This window comes from Alosa pseudoharengus, unplaced genomic scaffold (genome assembly GCF_046254945.1).
Source record: "Alosa pseudoharengus isolate Yale_2024_CS ecotype anadromous, Long Island Sound unplaced genomic scaffold, YU_APseudo_1.1 YU_APseudo_1.1_scf_16, whole genome shotgun sequence".
In the NCBI taxonomy this organism is placed as follows: Eukaryota; Metazoa; Chordata; class Actinopteri; order Clupeiformes; family Clupeidae; genus Alosa; species Alosa pseudoharengus.
In genome coordinates this window covers 24,022,252-24,040,183 of record NW_027468630.1, presented here as the reverse complement: position 1 = coordinate 24,040,183, position 17,932 = coordinate 24,022,252, and the positions used below count along the sequence as shown (strand labels likewise).

Sequence of the window (17,932 nt, the reverse complement as noted above, 5' to 3'; positions counted from 1 at the left end):
TTGGGAAATAAATATTTTTGTCTTTTAGCAAATGAAAAGACCCATGCCACAATATACGAGCAATGAACATATAGTCGATAGCATTTGTAATTAATCTGCAAACTGTCGCTACATAATCCTAATTCAGTTGTGGATTACTTACCTTTAAAGAGGTGTGTGTAGATTTTTAAAGAGTTGACTGGTAGTTTCTCGGTGCGTGCTGTTTTACGCAGTCTTATTTATATAGCCTAATACACTTGCCATCAGGGTTAACCTTACATTCAAGTGAGTCATGATTTTCTGAATGACATGTGCAAAAAATGGCTAAATTGCAACGATTTCGGCCGTTCTGTGCACATTCGATGTAATGCGTAAAGTACTCAAAGGCAACGGCTATGTCTACTGCTGCTTTTTAGACTTGCAAGAGGAGTCAAACTAGTAATATGTTGTCACTGTGCGCACTCGCATGATTTACCAACAAAGGGTTAAATCGTCAAGAGACAGATGAATGCCCTGACAGGCTATGGGCTTGTCGTAATTTACAGTGCCCAATGAGAAGCGGCTTCTCATCCTCCTTATCCAATAGGAAATAGTTTGAGAAGGCTGGCAGTCACAGGTGAGATCAGACAGACGAACTGAGTGTAAAGGGACAGGAAACTCGGTAAAGAGAGAACTACTTAGCAGCGACCCCGGAGAAGAAGCATCGCACGGAGGGGAAATCACGCTGTTTTTTTAGCAAAATATCAGGGACGAAATGACATACCGCCCAGCTTTGCGATTCAGAAGCACCACCAAAAGCGGAGTTAAATACGGCTAAATTTGATAGTATATCGTTTTTGTGTTAGGTTTTCCAAGAAAATTGACTTTTGCGTATAAACATGGCCGTTCGCAGCAGTTCGTTGATGCCATTCTCGATTCAAGCAATCTTGAACAAGAAAGAGGACTGTCGACATTTAAAAGATTTGGACGTATGCCTTTCCAAGGCAGCTTGTTGGAAAATATTTGGGGAAATGGACGGCGCACCAGAGGAGATGTCCTCTCCATGTAAAAGTGACGAAGGAGCTTGTATAATGGTTAACCGTAAAAGCTATGACTCTGACTCCGGTCTGAGTGAGGATACTGACAGCAAGACGCTGTCCGCTTGCAAGACCGAGTTGGATCGGGATGGACCGGCCTCAGACGCGCTAGAAGAAAACTTCCAGGACGAAACTGACCAGGAATCCACTGCTGTGGAGAATACGAAGAGTCTTAGTGACTGTGAACTTTCTGCCAATGTCTCGGGTAAGTTTGTGTCTTGGACATGAAAATCATATGAAAGGTTTGACATGTCGAAAGTTCACAGTAAAACTATTTTATGTGCGCAAAAGTAACCTACTTGACTTCATCTTAATGAGTGTACAAAGACACCATTCATTTCACGTATACCATCAAAATCCACCCCATTAAGTTTGATATAAGTGGCCATTTCTTTACATTCATCGCCTTCAACTTGGCCACTCTTTGCTTTCGTTTATCCCATGTCTGATTTATACTTTCTTGAACGTCAAAGCACATGTCTCACGTTTGGTTTACTTTGGTTTAGCCTATTTGGTTTGGTTGACCAAACTACCTAATTTAATACCTTATGTACATATTTTACAGATTCCAACAACTTGGATGAGGGAGGTTGTGAGAAAAGTTCCGATCTGCCCAAACAGCGGAAAAAACGCTCCAGAGCCGCCTTCTCACATGCGCAGGTTTTCGAGCTGGAAAGGCGGTTCAACCACCAGCGGTACTTATCCGGACCTGAAAGAGCAGACCTGGCTGCCTCCTTGAAGCTCACAGAGACCCAGGTTAAAATTTGGTTTCAGAACCGCAGGTACAAAACAAAACGCCGTCAAATGGCTGCCGACCTGTTAGCCTCAGCACCAGCAGCGAAGAAAGTGGCAGTGAAAGTTTTAGTACGGGACGATCAGAGACAATACAACCCTGGAGAACTACTGCGGCCTCCGCTTCTGTCTTTGCAACCTTCTTATTATTACCCATATGCGTACTGCCTGCCAGCATGGACCCTCTCGGCTTGTGCTGGAAACCAGTGAGACAAACATCACCCAGTATTTATTTGAAAGCATGAACTAATACCGCCGTTTGATTGTGAATACAGAGCAACTCTACAGAAGAGGGGAGTAAACGGCAACAAACGTGACATTGGCACTGCCCAAGAACTGTTTTGATGGCTCTTATATCTCCCCAAAGGTTGTGCAGAGCGCGTTTGGCTGGTGATCTTAAGACACTCGTAGGCAGATGTTTCAGAATGTATGGAATGTTATTGGTTAATCGTTCATTGGGGGCTGATGCCCTTGAGTTCCTAGTTGGAAAAACATCAGCTTTCCTAGTGAGGCTGGGAATAGAACAGTAACTGCGTTTTGCTGTCCCCAGTGATAGGGTATAACGGTAAGATTTTCCAGCACTTTCCCTTACCTAGACAGTGTAATCTTCTGCCCAGTGGAATTACGAATTTAAGTGTTTGTTTAATTTGTGTATCTGTACGTGAGCCGTGGCATTAATAAGAATTATGGAGCGTTTATCAAAATGTACTTGTTTCCTAATAGTTCTCGGTTGTTTTGTTTATTGAGAAAAGAAACCAAACATTAAAACATATTAAGATCACAGTGTTTTTTTCTCGTGTTTCTACTTACAAGAAAAAGTCTATATTTATAATCATATACAATATGTTATCAGTTAAATAAATTGTAAAACAAAAAGGTTTAACTTTGAGGGTAAAATATTACATATTATTTAATAGCGAAGATAATAATAATAACAACAACAACAATGATAATAACAATAACAATAATAATAATAATAATAATAATAATACGCAAATATATAAATAATAATACAAATCTTCATTCAAATGTAAATGACCATGATGTGACAGAGAGCGCAAAAAGGTAGGCCCAGGTTACACTGTACGACCATATTATAATTTAAGAGACACTTGGGGTCATGTTTCATCCAATGCCGAGTTTCTGTAGGCTACAATAATTGTATACCGATAGTTGTTTTTATTTACGCTACATGAATTTACTAAGAGGGAGGGGTGAGAGATAAAGAGTCCCTATGCCCTCCTTTCCTATATGAGCTATATATATATTGGCCTTGATGTTCGTCAACAGACTTGATAACAGGCATTTTGCAGGCTTTAGGGGTGGGGCTCAAGACATAGGGCCCAAACCAACCAAACGATATCTGCCGCTTCTCTTTGTGCCCCCCTGTCCGTTCACTGATTGAAATTAAAATCATTGTCATGTTTTATTCAACGGAGTCATAGTTGTTCCTTATCAAAGGATTTATGATGCATGTATATTGATTATACCAAAATACCAGAATAACAGCAACAACAAGTAGAACAACAACGGAATAATAATAATAATAATAATAATAATAATAATAATGAAAATATATACACCACAATGAGTCGCTTTACCTTCACGTGTGGCCACAAGGGTAGGCTAATTGTGTTTGTACAAATATTTCCATATTTCCCTTAGCCTAAATCTATTCTGTGGGCTCAGCGTTATAACAGCGACATATGCACTAAAGAAGCTTGTTAACATGGCTGAATGGTTATTTGCGCTCTCAGGAACACTAACACACCTGACACAATGATTTATGCCCTTCGTTTCAGGAACATTGTCAACTGACAGGAACTTTCGAATGTATGTCAACATGGTGAGGCCTACCGCACTGGGTTACAACCCACTGCGGGAGGAGGCTACCTTCCTAATCGAAACAAATCAAAGTTGCATGTCAGTTAAATTACCTGTTAAGGAAAATTCTCACAGACACCTATTTAACAACTATTTTCACTGAGGTGAATGTTATTGCCTGCTTGTACTTATTAATAAGCCATTCACGGTGATAAACTAAGAGGATGTCCATGCGTAATTTCGTGAGAAATGATAGGCCTTAAACGCTAGAGGGCTAGGCTGGATGTGTAGTAGTCACATTCACGACTTCTGACTTATTTGGAGGTGCATTTAATAACATTTAGAGGTGGAACAAGAACAGTAGATTCGTAAAACTGTATTTCAGTGGCCATTATTTACAGAAAACTGACACACGCATGGTTAGGAGGGCCACAAACAACTGGTCTCCGATTTTTATTTGATGAAACACAGCTCAATAAAACTTTTAAAGATAAAACTGCCAATTGCATATGTTTTGAGTGTACAGGATGCCGGCGGTGTATTAAGAAGCTCTTGTTGAATCGTTCGTCTTACCATGTAACAGCATACTCGCATGACACATAGGCCCATCTGATAACGACCCATGTGAGATATCACCCTAATCTTCGAATATCAAATTCTGATTGCTGAAATGCAAACACTCTCGTTGAAATGTTTGTGAATCAGGCTTATTTTCCATTTTATTTATAACGCCTAATTCAGTTCAATTTATAGGCTATTTTAACCGTTTACGCAGCGCCTTCAGTGTGATGTAGGCCTACCTATCACGTGTACAACACAACGTAGCATTAGTGAACTGGTTTTAGCAGAAATTGGACCACCAAAAGAGTAAAATAGTCCGACTGTCACGTCATCAACTTAATATCATGATTTAATAAAAAAATGTCGTGCGCGTTATAGGTCTAGTTTTACATTATCAGGCCTTATTATAAGAAATGAATAATATTTTATAATTCTTTTCGACGAAAAAATACGTAGCAAACTGCAATAAGGTCCAAAGAGGAGTCTGAATCATGAGGTGTGATTTTTACGACAGGCATTTGATAAATAAGTTGGACATGTAGGCAGTCCAGTGGGCTATTGGGTTTGTGTGTGTGTGTGCGCTGCCGCATAGTCGATGTGGCATGCGTCCTCAAGCTGACAATAACACAAAGGTTAAAGACTGAAGAGAGCGCACAGAAAAGTCCCAACAGTGAACTACTAGTAAGTATGTTGGATGTCATGGATTGGATGCATTGGATTAATAGAAGCGTCGAAAGTGATTTACTGTCGAGCCAATTCTTTACGAATTCCCAACTTTGGAAACCTGAACTTTATAATCAAATACTGAAGATGGAGATATTCTACACTTCAACCAGGCCTACAGAGAAGGATAGAGGGGGGGGGGGGGGTTTGGGGAAACGCATGGTATTAATTAGGCCAAGCTTTATTAATGTAACTTATAATACCAAATAGTCGTTGAGAAAACAAAAAAGAAACACTATTTCCCTTTACCTTACGACATGCCAAATGCAGCATTCAAAACGCGCTAAATGCAGCAGTCAAAACGCGCGCTCACACATATGCTAGAGAGAGAGAGAGAGAGAGAGAGAGAGAGAGATGCAAAAGAACCACACACCCATTCAGTAAAATACAGTGTATTTGTGGGAATATCAAACACTCTTCAGCTCACCTACATTACAAACGTATTGCAGAAAAAATGGTGATGGATCTATTTTTGTCAACTTCACAATTTTGAGGTTGGGTTGGTTATAACAATTTACGCATATGTGCATTTTGCTGTTCAGTGAATTCCTGTATATTTTGGTAATATTGGGGACGTCAAGGGTAATTTCTTTATACACGTTAATAGAGAGGCTCTGACACTCATAATGGTACTTAATCAGTGAAATTATTTTCGCTTGCAAGGAGACATGATCCAGTTGTTGTTCTAGATCACGTTTCAGATTTAATGATAGAAAATTGGCATTTCAGACGCCCGCGATTTTGACACTTAAATCCCTGGGTCACATGTTTCCACCTGCGATGGATAGCCTCACATTCGGCGACATAATTCATTATATCCACGATGGCGGGTTATGAGGCCGCAATTCAATGTCCAGACTCCAAACGCATTAGTAGCCTATACCCCGTGTGGCAAGAGGTGTTCATCCATACAGGTATTAATTGAAACTGCCCTCCTGAATTTTACTTGACAACCTTCCATGTTGCTTAAAAAGGGACGTTCGCCATTGGCTTCCGCATATCAACCAACGACGTGTTTGATAATTCGGCTCGTAAGCGAAGTGAAGTGGCTCTGAAATCGTGGTGAGAAAAGAGAAATTCCGTGTGTTTTATAATACAAAACACATGTATCAATAACCACAGGCCGCACAGCTGTGGAGACGCGGTCTGAAATGGCCAACAGGTGTTCTCGTTCCATCTCCCGTTGACCGTAGCCTACCTAATCATTTAATATATATATATATATATATATATATATATATATATATATATATATATATATATATATATATATATATATATATATATATAAATGATTGCCATCCATCGGCGTTTAAGACATAATAGCCACAAGTAATTAGACTGGCCTACGTCCAACGCAGAGATAACTGCACATTCAGTAGATTAAAATCGTTTTATCCCACTGAATTATCATGTTCTGAAAAATATCTTTAAGTTTATATGTGATCTAAAATCTCCAGTTGTCGTCCACCTATATGTCGACGAGGGCAACGTTCGGTGAACTTTGAAGTGGTTTAATATTTGCAGCGCTGTCTTTGCACATTTCTATACTCACGGAGTAATGGCAGGTTGTGCATTTTTAATAGAATTTCCATTCTGGCAGAGAGGACATTGAGCTGAAGACATTAATGCGCAACACTGAATCAGATTATTCATCCTTAGTCCACACAACATTACACAGGCCTAGGCCTAATGGAAAAAATGACCAAATAAAATCACAATACTGCAATAGGCTACAACTCCTGAGTTTAAATCATAATATAAATGAGGTTTTAAATTCGTTTTGTCTAAATTATTTAGGTTTGTTGGTTAATTGAATCGTAACATGTCATAGAAAACGAGTTCTAAATCAATAACGTAGTCACACATAATGACATGGGCCTCCGTGTATGCCCATGCTAATCAAGGAAATATTGTCATCTCAAGGCATTATGCTACTTAAATGGACACGTAAATGGTCTTCGAAGGCCTGCTTAAGTACATTTTCTAAACTAAAATTTTAAATGTTAGACTTTTATGATGGATGGAAAAGGCCTACGATGAGTGAAGTGTGATACAAAACTTGAACATAAACGTTGTCTATTTTCGATTAGATTTACACCACAACCTTTTCAATAATTTCATTTTTAATGCAATATAGGACATTAACCTTAATTGGCAACGTTATCCTACGTCTCAATTAACGTGTCAAAACGTTGACGGAGTATATAATTAATAGCCTAATCCATAACCGAATATCTTCAAAAGTTTAACTTTTCACAGCAAGATCCAATCTCAGTTTAAATTAAATAATGTTCTACTTTTCTATGGGTTGAATAAAAACATCGCAGCTAGCCTATTTAAAATCTTATTTCATATCATTGTTTGATTTTCTAACAGGATTTGCGCACCAAATGGAAAATACATTTTGAAGCTGGCTTTGGATGTTTTAAGTAAAATACATAGGCTATAAGGCCTCAATATCATTTTGACTGTATGCATTGGGATGAATGAGTAGCCTACTGTATATGTGGGGAACAAAACACTACATTTAAACATTTTTCTCCACATTGCAATATGCAGACAGATCAATCTTTCAAATGGTAGAAAAAACTTGCAGCCAGGTAGCACTTTAACATCCAACCTATAATTGACAAAAGTTACATTCATTATTTATTTCCATTAAACATATTACAGTAAAAAGTAACCTGCCTGCAGTATTTTAGAATATAGCACATTATAGTCAATTTGTATGTAAGTTATTCAATTTATGTACCAAAGACTATCCATGTTATGTGCCTCAACACCTACAGAAACAGACCAAACCAAACCAACTTACTCGGACATTATTATGCATGATCTTGAAGGCAAACTCGTAAAAACGTTCATCATTTGAATTTGTTGATATCTTACCTGATTGTTCCTAAAGTTATCAGAGCTGTGCACATGAGAAAGAGGAGCATGATGTGTTCTTGTCATGTTACTTAGGTCTCACACCAAATGTTTATAGTGGTTGTCGGACATACTTTAATCATATTACAGGAGTGTCTGTAAGAAACTAAAAATCATTTACCTGCAAGGACAACACATGATCGCCCCTATGTGTTACCTTTTGTATGGCATATTTTATATCACAAAAGTTGGAACTTATGAATTATTGGAATTCACTTGTTAGTTAAATTACAATATAAGTGAATGTATACTAATACAATTATTGTTGTATGCTATTAAAAATATTATTGTTTCTTTTACCAAGAAGTTCTTAGTCTCGAGTAGAAACCAATGCATCAATGTGGTTATATTAATGATAACATTATTGAGATGTCTAAAATCTGATGACATATCTCCTTAATGTGCATGCGTGTATCTATGAGTAGGCCTACATTTGTGTACGTGTAAATGTGCAATGGACTGTGGGGGAAGCAGTCTATATTTTCTGATACTGAAATGTAGCTAATGAGCATTTTATCCTCTGTAAAATATTTGTGAACCACCAGACATAAATCACACAGTAGACTTCTTTTTACTTTAAGTTGTCTGTGTCAGTGCCTTTACTTGGACGTTAAAGGACCAATTTCACCCTGACAGTCACCTCCACTTTGCTTTGACAAGTCCAGGTGCAAATTCCTGTCCTCTGGAAGCCAGATGGTTCCTCTATTCTACTCGGTTAACCAGGCAAGGAAACATACTCTTGGATTGAGCTGGTTCCATAATATAGCCATACTGGGATATATATGCTGTTTTTGTTGTCAAAAAATGAAAATGCCACTGGACTTGATAAAACATGGTGCACAACACAAACAAATACACCCAGGGGCTTTAAATAGCCTAATAATGATAATAATAATAACAAAAACGGCAAGGTTTTACAGAAGACGCATTTAGTATAGCCTACACGTCATTGTTTGATCTAGCATTTCGATTTTCACAATGTTTTACTACGCAGGTTGCAGCATAATGTTTGGTAGGCTACAATAAAATACAAATACACATCGCCATGATTTATTCAGGGGCCAAATCAATGTGGTTCACTGATTACAGGGACAATTCAGCGGGAGACTTAAGTAGCCTAGCGCAAAAATATTCAACATAAAACAAGCACACCAAAGTACAAGATTTGATCACGCTTCAGGTGTAGGTTTCAGTTTGATGCCTGCGATAAATGAGCACATAAGAAGAACATCAGGAACACAGGTGTCTACCTCAAACACAAAGAAATCAGTAAAATATACAGACACACGCGCACTCTGAGCAAAACGCCCACTAACCTTTAACCCCCAGTTTCCTAGCGACAGGGACGCGTCACTGGGACTGGTCCATCTGTATCCATCATGTACGCATTTGGATAATTTCGCCTCAGAAGTTTATCGCTCATAGAGTTGACCCTTATGTTCGAACACATCTCCTAGTTACACTCACTAACAACCCCAAAAACACAGATTTTCCACCAAGAGAGACGTGCTATTATTTGGTGCAGATTTCTTGGAACAGTGGTACAAGCCTGGCTGCAGCAAATAAGTGAATATGGCGTCTGGTTGCTTAGCGCTGGCTCAATCTTATTAGCTGTGTTGCTTCACTGACCAACAATCGAAGCAGCTGTTGCTAACTCTAGTTTCAGTAATACATTGTCTTAACTGAATATTTCTATCAACATGTCGGACTCCGAGGAAGAGAGTCAAGACCGACAGCTGAAAATTGTTGTAATCGGGGACGGAGCGTCTGGAAAGGTAGGGGGATTTTCAGATTTGAGAATGATGGTTTAGCTAGCTTGCATAGCTGACGTTGCTAGCTTGCATTGCTAACGTACATAATCAAGTTGATATTAACTGCTAGCCAACTTTGCAGGTCGTCGTTGTTTACCTGGTTTTGTTTGTTAAATACAAGATAAAGGAGACCGATGGGGAAAGAATACCCATTCATGATCAAAGACGTTTACAGAGACCCCATCCTTAACTCATGACAACAGACCATGACAACTTGTAGCGTTCGATAGCTGCTTGCCTCTTGCTGCCTTGTTGTCGATGCGTCCTGCCTGCTAACCACAACAGTGACACAGGACATTGAGTGTATGAGTTAGACAAAGAGGCAGCTCTGTCGCCTGTTATTTCATGGGCGTTTGGGTTCCAGTTTTGCTAATAATAGTTGGAAAGTGTAACATTAGAAAGTAGATTACCGTTACAGCTAGCCTGAGCGTTTATGTTATACAGTAATGTCTATCTATGTCAGAATAGCTGACTAAGCTGATTTGATACATTCTGTACCTCCGCTGACAGGGCAACATCATTGAACATTACTTTTGTATCTTAAGCAGTATGGTTTCCTGATGTGATCTTAGGCACAGGTACATTTGTAGCTAAGTAAATGCCCTTGATATGTGCTCCATAGTTTCATGATGTTGAGTTCTAGAGTCAGTGATCCCATTTGATATTGATCCCAATTTGATACACACACCTCATAACAGACTGAATAACTGAAACGACCTACAGTAGGCTATAATGCTTTTGGTGTTCATGGTAGCTAATTTTTATGTTGCGAAGCAGTTGTGATGAGTTTCATCACTGCTTACACACACACACACACACACACCACCACCACCACCACAGCACACCACACACACACTCGCTCCTACCTAAAACATAGTATGCATTTGAAAAGCTTGCTTTGTAAGCGCTAGGTCTACATGAAACTACAGGTTAAGGCTTGTGAATCTATTAAGAAGCATGTCTTTTGCTGCAGTTGCAAAAAATGAAAATAAACATTCATATTTCCTTTCATATTCATAGTCATGTTGTGGTCATAAAGTTGCCCTAATAAAGTGTATGAATATTTGATATTTTTGTCTTGAAGCTTTGTAGCAATAGGGTATCTTAATCTCTTGTCTCACTCTGTGTGAACCACCTGCCGTAGACACCTGTTGATTACTGTGCAGACTCTTCTTTTAAAGGCAGCAGTGTGGGATTCAAAGACGGTTAGAATACCGGCCTGTATGATTTAGCTTCGCCTGCTTTTGGATGGATCCAAATGTAGACGATGATCGTGTGAGCGGTGGATTTTCTTGTCCGACTCTTTGACTTTTTGTTGATCTCTTATGGTCATCTCCATGATCGATGAGGGGGATTAAGTTAATGTATTTTGAATGGGTATTTATATAGGCCTGTGCCATTTCTAAGGTAATACTGTGTGCTTAATTCTGGCTTGAATCCTTTCTTGAGTAACTGCCTTCTAAACCTATTAATTGTACCTGGGCTTTAATCCGTAGTGCAGGACGGATTTTCCTCTTGGCGTTGCAGTTGTTGTAGGATAGTATTCATCTGGGATAAAGCCAGCATAGGTAGTCTTAAGGGCAGGCATTTTATACTTATGTTTGTATCACTGGGTTAATATTGTGAACTAGGTATGACCTATGCTTTATCAGATCTTTTCCTTAAAATTACGTTATTGTTTATCAGAGGGCTTCCATTGTACTCAGAATAATTTCTCATGTTGACTGTGATTTAATCTTTACAGTAGTGTTTAGTGTAGGCCTGGTATTTGTAAGCAAGTTCTACCTGTTTGGTCAGAGTAAGTAGCTAACATATAATTTGAAAAATAGCTGTATGTAAATTGTTAGCCTAAATAATTGCATTATTTCTTAGCGTTGTCTTGACTACATTATGTGTTGTGTATCATAGTGTGATTTGTGTAACATCCATTTTTAACCCTTGGGGCTATTGTTTTGCCACTTTTTTGACACCAAAACGTATTTTGTTTTTTTACTGTATATATGTCTTTCTTGTCAGTTTTTTTCTACCATTTGTCCACTCCTCACAGTGCTTGACAGGGAGGCTGTGGTCTGGCTCCTCAGCTGCATCTCTGTGTATGAAACAGTAGGAACCATCTTCAGGCTGCTCTAATGAGCTTGACCCCCATCCAGCGAGCACACTTTTTTTTGAAGCATGCACCAATATAAGGCTCTGTATGAAATGAAACATGCCCCAATATGCTCCCATTAAAAAGCCCACAGTATGGTGATCTATGTACTCCAAATGATATGTTATTCCATAGGCTGCCTAGTAAATTCTATGGCAACGGCCGCAGGGCTGCGTCAGCGTTAATGGCAGTGCACCACTGAACCGTGGGTGAGGTATGTTGACTGTTGATTGGCATGAACATTTTTTAGAACATTTTTGGAGTGACCTCAGAGTTGTTTGCATAATTACGACCTATTATAATTCTTATGACATTGTTTATACACTCGGAAGAGGGTTTTGCAAGAGCGTCCTCAGTCCATGGTCGCATTAAACAGCTTGAGATTTATGTCAATATTTTCATGCTCTTTGAGTGAGGAAAGAGAAGTATCACTAAAGACTGACATTGCCTGTGAGCTGTAAGCCCAATAATTCCCACTCATTCCTCTCTTTAACCACAGGATTGAATTGAATTGCTAAGTTATATGCTAGTTTAATTATTAGCCTAAATATTTCACTTGTACAAAGCTTTTTGTAATCTATCTAGGCCTAAATGTGTAATTTAAATGTAAATAAATTTGATTAGGCTAAATAAATGTGTTAATTGTGTATTGAGTTTTGCATACAGAATTTAACGGGGAGGCTGAAGGATTCTGGCATTTTGCAATTTGATTCTGCATCTAGGCCAGTTCCAGAGCTTGTTTTTAAATCACACCATGAAATAGGAAGAGCCGTTTTGGGGTATTCCACTGCGTCCATCAAAACTCGCTAAGCCCTATCTCTTGTGAGCCATGTTTAGCAAAGCAGAGAAGGTTGTCATGACAATGCAGAGCTGTTTCCTTTTGAATTGCTCTTGAAAACCCCCAATGATCAAGTGTGAACACACTGCATCTCTCTGAAGTGCTTTTTGACTTGTTCTGCACTGAGAATTTCTGTTTAAATGCTCCTCCAAAGACTTTCAGACTGCACACAGCGAAGTGAACAAAAATGAATGCATTCAAAGAAATAATGAACACAAAGAAATATAATTTCTCTCCCTGTCCCACACACACACACACACACACACACACACACACACACACACACACACACAGACATGCTCACACAGACATGTCTTTCACTGACACAGTACATTAGCACTACCTCCCCCCATCTTTCTCCACTGCTACCAGGTGTCAGCTCAGTAGTTTGAATACTTTACCTGCTTGTCTGTGTCCGGCTGGGCTGGGGTGGGGAACTGCCCCCCCCCCCCCATTCTAAACGGACCCTGTGACTGACAACTTGTCTGTAATTTCCCCCCTTATTAATGTGAATTTGCTCGGCAAATTGCAATGGGATCAGTTTTTCTTGGCCCATGTGGCGGGCCTTAATCCTGCCTGTGGTTGTCCATTTACAGAGCGCCCACACCAGTTTATGAAAGGCTGTCCACTATGCGAAGTGGAAGCCTTCAAAACTAGCCTGTTTTCCCCGACGATGGGTGAGAAACGCGGAACGTTGGCTGTGCAACTCCTGTCTATAAAGACGCACAGAATTGTTGTTAAACTGCAGGATGATGTGAAACTTTGCAGCTGTTATTTTTTGTCACTTTACTTGTTGTATGTGGCCTAGCCTATCAAAATGATGTGATATTACAAACTTTAATGAGCCTAATAGGCTATGAGAATTAGCCTCAGATGGTGGGAATTTAGGATACTGAGGTAGTGAAATAGTTTCAACCTGCACAAAAGCCTACTCTAATGAAAGTCATTACCTACTTGTAAAATATTAAACATGAATGTTGATTGCTGACCGTTATCCTCCACTGTAATTGAAATAAAACAATCAAGTGATTTGTTTTTTAAATTATTTTATTAAAATGCATCACTGCTGCCTGTAATACGTGACTGTTTGCAGACCCTAAATTGGTATAGGGAGAAACGTGTGCTGTTTGTCTTCTTGCTCACAATTGGCCATTGGCCTTGCCAACAAAAACGGCTGGCTTGTTTTCTGCGTCCCCCGCATTCCTCAGTATGCCGCCTCCTTTTCAGCGGTGACCCCAAATCGCTCCTTCTCCTCTCCCCCCCCCCTCCCGGGATTACGCCAGCGTTTACATGCCCTGCTTACTTCCAGTTGTGTTGTGAAAAAAGAAGGAGTGAGAGGAGAGATGACTACGAAAAGGCAAGAGGGGAAAGCCAGAGCTACTGGAACGCCAAGACAAATGCATCGCTCAGCCAGCGCGAGCATGTGGAATAGCTTTTTGCTGTCCAGGCGAGTTACCCTGGTGTTGTTAAATATTGTTTGGGCTACCAAGATGGCCGCACCTCTCCCTGTTGCGTCAGTGACCTCTGGGCTTTTTTTTTCTCCCCCCCCCCCCCCCCCCCGTCCGTCCGTCCGTCCGTCTTGTTTTTCGTTTTTCATCGGTGGTGATGTCTGCCTGTGCAGGCCGATGTGTTTTCCAGTGAACGTCCAGCCAGCGAGTATTTTGTTAATCGCAGATTAACTAGCTGTATTGATGTTGTCAGGAAGTAGGCCTACTATTTTGTTGGGACTTCTGGTGTCTTTCTGAAGGGGGGGGGGGGTTAAGAAGCATCCCTTTAATTTTTTACTACATTCCATTCCCTGTGGTTGTGGCAGATTTTTAAGAAGAAAAACATGCATTAAATGTTATGGTGTTTAATGGAAGATGGAAGTATTGTCTGTCTTTACCCCATTGGTCTTGTTCACTGTGGCTTTTAAGTGAGCATTACCTGTCACTAGAAGATACCTGTTTTTTTGGTTGCAGCTTCAGCTTAACGTAATTTTTCTGGTTGTGCGGGCAGACCCCGTGTGTCAGTTTTTCTCAGTGTTTATGCAAGCGTACCATTCTAAAGTTAGCTATTAGACATGCAACACTTCATTTTTCTCTCTCCCTCATCCATCAAAGTGAATTAAACTTGGCACATAAACCCTGCACGGCCAATTCCCACGGACTTTGGAATATGAAATGTCATCTTTTTTTTTCGTCTTCTTCTTCTCCGAACTCTCCTCCGTGGGGGAAAACACACAGACAGCATCACACACTTTTGTAGTGTGCGGCAATTACTGAGGTGGGAGCCTGTCTGGACACCTGCTTTTCTAATTGCTGGGGATATTTATCCCCTGCCTGCTGCCCATGTCATTTTCTGGAAAATGTCACAGATGTGGGACTCACCCTCCCACCCAGTGATCCCCACTGTCCCGTCAAACTCCCCGAACAATTTAAATTGGACTGTCGGGAGACACCTTTCTTTTCCTGTCACTCACTCAGAGATGAGACTGTTGGACTGTGTTTACACCTGGTGTTAACATGCGTCTTCTTGGGTGATCCAGTCACGAGTGGACAGCTCTAGGTACAGGTGTGAACACACTTCAAATGCATTGAGGGTGTATTGCGATCAGGTCATTCAGTTCACATTCGGAGGTGGTTTGAGATGCACATGGCCACATTCTCTAAGCAGTATTTACCAGGTCTGTGCGATAATGTGGGTATTAAGTAGGATCATAAATAAAAGTGATGTCTAATGATGATAAGCTTTGAAAATGTTTATATGGATATCAGCTAACAGCTTGTACAGCTTGTGGCTGGTTAAACGCTAATTTAACACATATAATGATTTTGAAATTTGATTGCATGAACAAACCTTGAGCGTGCTCCTTTTCTGACTTAGCAACAGCCAGTCACATCCTTTGATTATGCTGTGTGTCACTAGTGACACCCAAACAACCAATGGTATAGCAGTGGTAGTGTAGTGCAGTCTGCTCGCCACTTGGCACTATGGCTGTTTTTAAAAGTTTGACAAGGTCAGAGCACGCTCTTGTGGAAACTTTGTAGGGTGGTAACCATTTTGACCAAGACCAGAACCGCAATGAACCTGTGTTCTCCAGAGGTAGTTAAAAAGACAAAAGTGCTACCACTGCTGTGGACTTCAATGGAACAAGTTTGGCATAAAATGATGGCAAAAATGTTTGAATAGCTGTGCGCTGTAGAGACCACTATCAGTCAGAGTGTTAATCGAGATTGCAAACAAAGCCAAAGTTAGTTTTTTTTTTTTTTCATTTAAAAAATAGTGTCACTTAGATGCCATTTTTGGCAGTTCTACCGCTAAATATTGATTACCGTAAATTGAGCCCGGCAGCTGTACCAGACCGTGAGGTGTGAGGCTATTTGAGAGGTAAGCAGACGGTTAATGACCCAAACAGAAATATTCATGTAGGCTGAGGGCATGTAGGCTAGAGATTATCAGTTGTTTTAGGCCAATCAGGGGAATATGACTGAAAAATAGTTTTTTTTTTCTTTTTTTGTGTTCTTGTTGTTACATAGACTGTTACCTTAAATGTGTTTTTAATTACTGTGTACAGCTACTGGTTAATAGGCCAAATATGTGATGATACTTTCTTACTTTCTTATAGCCCTAATCCTTAACTTGATGTACAAAGTGTCTATAGACTATTACTCTGAATTGCTCAATATATTACACTATGGAATTGGTGGAACTGCTGAACATTCAGTTGATCTGTGAGTTTGCATGTGTTATGAACGCAGTTTTCACCTTGTCTTTTCCTTAGACGTCTCTGGCCACCAGGTTTGCACAGGAGGCCTTTGGGAAGCAGTACAAACAAACAATAGGCCTGGATTTCTTTCTGAAGAGAATAACCCTGCCAGGTGAGAACACACACACACACACACACACACACATTCAGTTATTTAATTTCATTCAATTATGGTATACATCAAAAATGCAATGACCCACCTCTGAATTTAAGTGAAAAAAGTGTGAGTAATTTCAATCATAAGAACATTCAAATATAAAATTTTAAATAGAAATAAAAGGCAGTCTTGCTTTCTTTCTGGGCTAAATCAATCCGCTGTGGTTCCTCTGGACTGTCCTTTATTTTCCCCACTGTGTTTGTTCACTGAGTGGATCGGATGTTTACTCCCATCACCTCAGAGTTTGGACATGCTAAAGATGTTTTGTTGAAGTTCGCTAAAAGCTTTTTCTCCCCTTCCTCCCTCCTTCTTTGGCTTTTTTAACTCTCACTGGCTGTCTCTGTGGTGTTTGCACTGACAGCCAGACACAGGACTTGTGTGTGTGTGAGTATGAGCGCTTAAATGTGTGTGTGTGTGTGTGTGTGTGAGAATGCCTCTTTCTCGGTGGCTCCTTATTGTGGAGTGTCTGCCTACACTCACTTTTATTCCCTCTGAACGCTCTTCTCTCCAGAATAAACACCTTGGTTTTTTTTCCGTTTCTTTGAAGGCAAAGGACGACGTGCCCAGTTGGCTAAAACCGTGGAGATATCCTCCAGCATAAAAACACTCAGCGGTTTACATTCATATTATTGCTTCCCTTATCCCACCCATCCGCTCCGATTTCAACTGATTGTTGTTTTGAACCACACAAAACGCATATTTGTTTTTTTTATTTGTTTTCAAAGCTGTTGTAAATAAGATCCTTAGACGTTTAAAGTAAATACTTATTTCACTGCCACTATCTTCATAACCTTTATGTCAACCAACCAACTGTGTGGTATTTAGATAAAGTACTTTTAACTGAGATGAGATTTAGATGAGACACTGAGCATAATTCCCTCTGCACAAGTGCATTTGTTAAAATGGTGTAAGTGCTGCTGATCCTAGCTTTAGGACTGTTTGTGACATGAGCGCAGCATTTAAATAGGGACATTTAGATCGTAATCATTTAGAATAACACCGAGCAGGAAGTTGTAGGTACAGTTGTTAGTTCATTCAATGAAAACTTGTTAATTCACTTGAATAGGGTTAGAAATGGCAACCCACACTTTATAGGTAATACACCCAGAAAACAAACAAATACAAAAAAAAAAAAAAAAAATTAATTAAATTTGCATGAAGTTCACACATTTAATCAACATTCATTATTATCTTTTATTGCAACAAATACTTAATCTATGATGGGTATATTTTCCGTTGACTATTAAGGACCCAAATTTCCCTCACAATCTGAATTATAAAATATCGTTCTGTCTTACTTCATCAATGTTTTTTTCCTGCTGGTATTTTTTAGTGGCGACATGGAA

At 39.6% G+C, this 17,932-nt stretch overlaps 2 protein-coding genes across 3 annotated transcripts in view; both read left to right on the top strand.

Moving 5' to 3' along the window:
* Positions 1-637: 637 nt before the first annotated feature.
* nkx3-2 (NK3 homeobox 2) lies at positions 638-2,628 on the top strand. Its single transcript, XM_076288165.1, has 2 exons — positions 638-1,260; positions 1,621-2,628. Exons 1-2 carry the CDS (start codon positions 858-860, stop codon positions 2,055-2,057), a joined length of 840 nt encoding a protein of 279 aa, XP_076144280.1. The 5' UTR covers positions 638-857; the 3' UTR covers positions 2,058-2,628.
* Positions 2,629-9,270: 6,642 nt separating this feature from the next.
* Positions 9,271-17,932, top strand: part of rab28 (RAB28, member RAS oncogene family) — a 31,826-nt gene continuing 23,164 nt past the window's right edge. For both annotated transcript variants that reach the window (XM_076287502.1, XM_076287503.1), the window contains exons 1-2: positions 9,271-9,661; positions 16,445-16,541. In XM_076287502.1, coding sequence (XP_076143617.1) covers positions 9,587-9,661; positions 16,445-16,541 — 172 coding nt within the window. In that variant the 5' untranslated portion in view covers positions 9,271-9,586. The remainder of the gene's footprint in view (positions 9,662-16,444; positions 16,542-17,932) is intronic.